The following is a 7,484-nucleotide window of genomic DNA, read 5'->3' on the forward strand; positions in this document are numbered from 1 at the left end:
TGTCTTATTTCTCTTTTAGGAGGGGAATACCTTTATTTCTTTTTTTTTTTGTGTGTCTTGGAAATGCCCCAGGGCTCAGATGGAATTGTAAAGCTCCAGTATTGATTTAAACTTGTGTTTTGAGTGTTTGTATTTTCATTTCTTCAAAAGTCATGAATAACTTAATGTTATGTGAGAGACTAAATAAAGAAAAGTTCTATGAGAGGAAGCTGAGGTAACTCCAGATCTGGGACAGACCTTTTTGCATATTCTTCAAAATGAGCATCTCCCACCCCACCAAATTATGTTTTATACTCTGAGTTTTGTTTATAGAAAACAAAACATTAAAGCAAAATAGTTTTTTTGAAAGACAAAGTGACTAAACAAAAAGAACATGGAAAACTTTCCTCTGGCCACATTGATACTTTCAGGGTAGTTCTTTTTTCTCTGGTTTTGCTCTTAATTCAGCAATTTTCAGTATTTTACAACAAACTCCATAAAATTCCTCTTGGTCTCTAGAAAGACTTTTTCAGGATACCTGCTGTAAGCTGGGCCTGCTCTCAGCAGAATCCAATAGTGTTCACTCCCTTGCAACTGAAATTATTCTGTGATTCATATCCCTGGACCGTGGAATGATGCACTCTGCTTGCCCTTTGTTCCTTCTCCCAATGTGTTTTCTCTTCATCACTTGTGCTGCAAAAAGCATCTCTCCAGCAGACTGTGGTCACTCACTTTCAAGGCAGGTGGAATCTTGCCCTGACCAGAAGTGTCCACAGGCAGATGTCAGGACAAGGCAAAGTTTTCCTTCCTGTCACTGAGCTGCAGCATTTCACAAAACAGAAAGCACAGTAACCACCATGACCATAACAACCTCATCTGCTGTGAGATCAAAAGAAACTCTCCTGGTTTTGGCCATCTCCTTGGCACCTCATGTGTCAGTTCAAAACTTGTTTCACGGTCACAGAAGGTGATACTCTCCTTTGGAGGGTTATGCCCTCCATCCAAGGAGGGGCATGTAGGATGGATAGGACTTTCCTACAGAAGTGCTTGTGTCAGTCTTGCCTGTAGTTGGCAATTTTTGTCTACAAGCTCCATTTATAGGTGACTGCAGCTAGGAGAACTGAATCCATACCTTAGTGATCATGCAGTTCCAGTGTAATTGTTACATGTTTATATGAATTTATAATCTGGAGGTTGAGGTCGTTCACTGAGTGTTTTTCTGCTATTAAAATCAGAATGTGCTACCAGCAACATTCAGTTGAGACTCAGATTTTATAATACCTAGTTCTGTAAATGCCCTGTAGCAGTGTCAGAAGTCAATTAAAATGTGTGTGTAAAAGGATTGGAAATTGCTGCTGAGTTCTGGAGGATTCAGGCTATAGCCTTCCTCTGCAATGTGCTTGGTTTGCTAACAAAAATGAGTTTTCATGTTTATCATCTTTGCAGACAAGATATGAAAAACCTCAGTATGTATTCTTTTCTGCTTATTGCATGAAATGCAATTGCTAACTAAGGAACTGAATTACGAAATTTGTCATAGCTGTGTCTGGTGATAATGTAAAAAACAGCAAATCATGTTATTTTCAGGGACCAAGTTTGATCTGTGTGGCTTACAAAGACAATCTTGTTTTCTCTGATAAACTCTGCTGATAGTTTTTGTGTTGGTTTTTTTTTTTCAAATGGAATGTGTTTGTCAGTATAGATCCTCATACAAACAGTAATCAATACAAAAAACATTTACTGTGGAAGAAGAAAGTGTTCATTAAAATATTTGTTTCTAATTTTTTTTAGGCTGCAGAACTGCTCCAGCGGATTTAGTTTTTATCTTAGATGGTTCTTACAGTGTTGGCCCAGAAAACTTTGAAATAATCAAAAGTTGGCTTGTCAATATTACGAGAAATTTTCACATAGGGCCAAAGTTTATTCAAGTTGGAGTTGTCCAGTACAGTGATTACCCTGTACTTGAAATTCCTCTCGGAATTCATGAGTCCACTGAGAACCTCATCAGGGAAATGGAGTCCATACACTATCTGGGAGGAAATACAAGAACAGGAAGAGCAATTCAGTTTGCCTTTGACCATCTCTTTGCAAAATCTTCGAGATTTTTAACAAAAATAGCAGTTGTTCTCACTGATGGAAAGTCCCAAGATGAAGTCAAAGACATAGCAGCAGAAGCAAGGAAAAATAAAATCACTTTGTTTGCTATTGGTGTTGGCTCAGAAATTGAGGAGGATGAACTTAAAGCTATTGCCAACAAACCTTCATCAACTTATGTATTTTATGTTGAAGACTATATTGCAATATCGAGAATTAAAGAAGTTATAAAGCAGAAACTCTGTGAAGGTAAGTGATTATAAAATATTTTAGCTGTGCAAAATGTAGTTCTGTACACTTATTTCTGAATTTGACAAGCAGCACAATCCAGCATTTCTTCTTGACAGGTGAGAGGATAGCCTGTCAGTACAGACAGGAGTTCTGAATAAACACTTTTTCTAGTATGTATTGAGAAACCCAGAGTAAAGAGTCTTTGCAAAAATCATAGCATCACAGAATGGTTTGGGTTGGAAGGGACCTTAAAGCTTATCTAGTTCCAACTCCCCTGCCATGGGCAGGGACACCTTCCTCTAGCCTGGGCTGCTCAAAGTCCCATCCAGCCTGGCCTTGAGCACTTCCAGGGATGGAGCATCCACAGCTGCTCTGGGCAACCTGTTTCAGTGCTAAAGAATCAATTTCTTCCTCGTGTCTAATCTGAACCTACTCTCCTTCAGCTTAAAGCCATTCCCCCTTGTCCTACCACTGCATGCCCTTGTGAAGTGTCATAGAATCAACCTGATTGGAAAAGACCTCCAAGATCATCGAGTCCAACCCTACCGTGGTCACTAGCCCATGGCACTAAGTGCCACATCCAGTCTCAGCTTGAAAACCTCCAGGGATGGGGAATCCACCACCTCCCTGGGCAGCACATTCCAATGCCTGAGCACTCTCTCCCTAAAAAATCTCTTCCTGATATCCGACCTAACCCTCCCCTGGCAGAGCTTGAGTCTGTGCCCTCTTGTCCTGCTGCTGGTTGCCTGGGAGAAGAGACCAACCCCCACCTGACTCCAACCTCCTTTCAGAGAGTTGTAGAGGGTGACAAAGTCTCCAGCTTTCTTGTGGGCTTCCTTCAGGCACTGGAAGGCTGATCTCTGGTGTTCCCAGAGCCTTTTCTTCTCCAGGCTGAACAACCCCAGCTCTGTCAGGCTGTCTTCATAGAAGAGGTGCTCTAACCCTCAAATTATCTTTGTGGCCTCCTCTGGACTCACTCCAGCAGATCCATGTCCTTTATGTGTTGGGTGTTCCAGAGGTGGACGCAGCACTCCAGGTGGAGTCTCATGAGAATTGTAGCAAGCTGTTAGAATCTTTGTTGGAAGGATTTTGTAGAAGAATTAGCTAAAATCAAGATCATAAAATGCCTTTTTAGTTGTAGAATTCTAGCAGCATTACCGAATTGAGTTTTCTGATGATTTTGTGAAACAATAGCTTTCCTGTGTATATAAAAACCATAGCAAATTGTTTCTAAAATGCATCATTCAGACTCTGTTATATCAGTGTTATTTTGCACATGTTTTATTATCAAGAATTTATGCAAGTCCTGTTTCAGCTGTACCACATTTCTGCACTTAGTAGGAATGAAAATTAGCTTTCATTAGCTCTCACTTTGGGTTGAAAAAAAAATAGGCGATAATTTTCTTGAGGATAATAGTGTTTATTTCTTGATACATTGAATTAAAATCATAATCATTCCTTGTGGCTGATGTAGTAAGGTGGACAGTCCAAAAATTAAATCAGCTATGTGCAACTGAATTCCTTAATAGAATGTCATACAGGGAAAAATTCCCCCACATAAACACCATTATTTTCTTTATATAAAGCTTGGAAGAAGTGACATTATATTTCATCAAGATGGATTTCCTGCTTTCAGAATTAACTAATGTCCTTTAAAATTCTGCTGTGATATTTCATATGACTCTCACAGCAGCAGTCTGTGAGTGTTGACTACTAATACAAAAATGAACTCACTGTTTCACTTTGAGTGACCCTTTGCTTCCTCCCTCTTAACTCTATGCAATTCCCTTGCATTAGCCTTGGGATGCATCCCCTGCAGAGCAGTCAGAGCCACTTGGCAGCTTCATTTCTAGCCACAGTGTCTTTAGCAGGTGAACTGAAAGACTTGCAAACTGGAAATTTCACAGCTGAGTTGTGGCTTATTTTATTTATTTATTTACTTATGTGTTATCATGTTGTTAAGATTCACTTTGACTATGGGAGAGGAAGTTCCATGAGGGCCAAGCAGTTGTGATTTGACTGTGATGAACCATGTCAAACTGCCTGAAAAGTTTGCAGTTCTCTCTTGATCACCTTTGTTTTCACGTCTAAACAATGTTAGATTTTAATCTGTTGTGTTTTAAACTTCATTATTATGTGAACATGATAGAAGACCATAGGGGTAGTATCTCCTCTCTGGACAAATGAGGCTGAGGTTTGATGGTCCTTGTAGCAAGTATTGCTGTTAGGAATGGGCTTGTGGATGGAAGGCTCTAGCATGTCTTTTAGGAATTCTAGTGTTCATTTCAGATCATGGCAGAGTGGAAAAACCTGCTGAGTCTGTCATCCGGAACGGACACAAACACCTGTGAAATATTTAATATTTGTTCTGGAAGTTGAATGTTCCTGTAGTATAAATAATCTATAGCAAAAATAAAGAAAAGTTTGTGTGTCAGATATGCATTTAGGAAAGAAAACTCAATGCAGACAGACCTCAGAAGTTAGTCTGGAGGATGTTGGACAAAGTTTCTTTGTGCTAGATACTGGGATTTAACAGCAAAAAGTTGTTTAATGCTTTAGGAAGGAAAATAAAGCATCTGAAAACTATGTAAAAACACTAAAAGGCAACAAGATTTCAGAACAGACTAGAGAGTTGATGTGACTGGTACTGTGGACTGGAAATACAACCACATTTCCCATGGATGGCAGTTCTTAATTTTGTCACTGACTTCTTCATCCTGTATAATGGTTCAGCTAGTGATCAAAATACTCCTGCCAGATGACGATCCAGAAGACTCAGAAATGGTTAGTGATCAAAATACTCCTCCCAGATGACGATCCAGAAGACTCAGAAAAATCTTCTTGACTGAGAATTTTTTTATGCAGTTCTTCAATGTGCCATTGGAAAAAAAGAATAGTTTCTCAATGTGTAATTTTACACGTGCTTAGTTTGTTTTGTGTTAGTTTGGAACTGTTACTTTGGCATTGATCCATCATAATAGCCCTCACATAAAGCAATGTTATTTCTGCATTTAATTTTTGGTTTGGCACCAAATTTCTAATATTGCAACTGAAAATTAACCCTTTTGTTCATCTCCTCATCAGTGTATATGTGTATGATTATCTGTAATCTGCATCAATGGAGATATGATCATTATTCAGCTTTGAAAGAAATGAGTTTAGAAAATATTTCCATGATAACTATGCACAGTGAAGAAACCTGAAAAAAAATAAAGTGTTGTTACTCTTACTTAATATCATAAGTGTGTTGACTTAAATCCTGTGTTTTGAGAAGAGTGAGAAGCAAAGTTGTGTTGAACTTTGTATCTCCTTTTTGTTTGGAAGCAAAATTTGGAAGGTAAACATTTTAGTTTCCAAAATGCAGAGTTCTTGCAATTCTTTCTTGAACAGGCAGATAACTTAATACATTTTTAATTTGGGAGTCAGGTGTCATTTTTTCCTGTGGGAAGGAAAAGAAAACTAAGGTGAGTTTGTGTGGCTTCTTGCTGCTGCCCCAAGTACCTATGACATGTCCCCTTAGTATGGATTGGCCTTTCCCTTTCCCGACATAGAGAATTTGTGCAGACACAGCTGAATTTTCCTGAAGTTTATGTATCCTGCCTCCCCCACCAAAATGGGATAACTTCTGACTGCCCTTAGCTTGGTTAGAAAGGGAAGTTGTGCAGTGTTGCTTGTATCATAAAAAGAAGTCAGTCTAGACCTTTGAGCTGATAATTCCTTGGCACTGAGACATGAGTTTTCCAGCCCACGGCTGGTCCAGATGGAGATGAGAGAACTCTCCACCCCTTCTTTGGAATGTATTTCTAACCTCTTCCCTGTCTATGAACTGATGCTTTTCTGAAGAAACAATGGCACATGAATAATGATAATTTATTTATTGTAAATAGTTTAGCAGAACTTTAATGAAACTAAATGTTGTTTGCTTTCATTTCATCAATTTATTGCCCTAATATAATGTTTCCTTTAGCATTAAATTTCACTCTCCTATCACATTTCCTTAATCTTTTTTTTTTGAGACAACTTATGTTCACTGCCTAGTACTGTTCTTGTGTAAAGGGAATTAACCACAGATAACATTCAGCTGACTTTAGTTTCCACAGAAAATAAACCACACACTATTTGTCCAGTGAGAATAACTTCAAGCAGATTTCAGTGTAAGAGACAAAATAGATCAGAGCCCATTTTGGAGTTAAAGAAGATGAAAAAAACCACTTGTAGCTAATTCTACCCTTGTCCCTTTTCAAACTGATTGCATAGTTGGGTGGGATGCTGAATGAATCCAAATTGTTGGTGCATTGTGGAAATGAATATCTCTAATTTCATAGCATTTTGAATCAATACAATTTTAGAAATTAAATATTTTTATTAGTCAGATTTTGTAATATATTTCAACTACTAGTAGTGACAATTCAAAATAGTATGTGAATGTAATTGCAGTAAAATATAACAACTCAGTATTCTTTCTTCAAGTCCCTGAGGATTCTGCATACCATGTTGTACCTAACGGACAGTTCTCAGTTCTCTTTTGATTTCTGGAAAGGCAGCTATAAAAAATTATTTAGGTGGGAGGTTACTTTTTTGAAAGTTTTAAGTTGTATTTTGAGCTATCCTTACATTTATTACTTTGCAGAATCTGTTTGTCCGACAAGAATTCCAGTAGCAGCTCGAGATGAAAAAGGATTTGACATTCTTGTAGGATTAGGTGTGAAGAAAAAGGTTAAAAAGAGAATTCAAATACCAACCACTAATGCAAAAGCATATGAAGTAACCTCACGTGTTGACCTGTCAGAATTGACAAGGTACTGAAATTTATAAGTACACTTCTCTATTTAGTAAAAATTTTTTGTATCCATTAAGTGAGAGAGACTTATCTTAAGATTTATTTGAATGCTCAAGTCCTGTCTTTTTTTTTCCCCTCCCTTTGCCCTTATTTAGGAATGTGTTTCCAGAAGGTCTTCCTCCATCCTATGTGTTTGTTTCCACTCAAAGATTTAAAGTAAAAAAGACGTGGGATTTGTGGAGAATTCTGAGTCTGGATCAGAGACCACAGATAGCAGTGACTATTAATGGAGAAGAGAAAACATTATCATTCACTACAACAAGTTTAATAAATGGCACACAAATTATTACTTTTGCAGCACCTCATGTAAAGGTAAGGAGTATATCTCTTCAATATCTTT

The 7,484-nt window shown here is 37.9% G+C and overlaps 1 protein-coding gene across 1 annotated transcript in view; it reads left to right on the forward strand.

The window, feature by feature from the left end:
- COL21A1 (collagen, type XXI, alpha 1) overlaps positions 1–7,456 on the forward strand; it is a gene marked incomplete at its 3' end in the record, with an annotated part of 7,693 nt that extends 237 nt beyond the window's left edge. Inside the window, exons 2-4 of the mRNA XM_009069300.1 lie at positions 1,771–2,322; positions 6,935–7,103; positions 7,240–7,456. Of these exons, the coding sequence (XP_009067548.1) occupies positions 1,771–2,322; positions 6,935–7,103; positions 7,240–7,456 (938 nt within the window). The remainder of the gene's footprint in view (positions 1–1,770; positions 2,323–6,934; positions 7,104–7,239) is intronic.
- Between the last annotated feature and the right edge of the window lie 28 nt (positions 7,457–7,484).

The sequence above is a fragment of the Acanthisitta chloris genome, unplaced genomic scaffold, assembly GCF_000695815.1.
Source record: "Acanthisitta chloris isolate BGI_N310 unplaced genomic scaffold, ASM69581v1 scaffold21362, whole genome shotgun sequence".
NCBI classification, from domain to species: Eukaryota; Metazoa; Chordata; class Aves; order Passeriformes; family Acanthisittidae; genus Acanthisitta; species Acanthisitta chloris.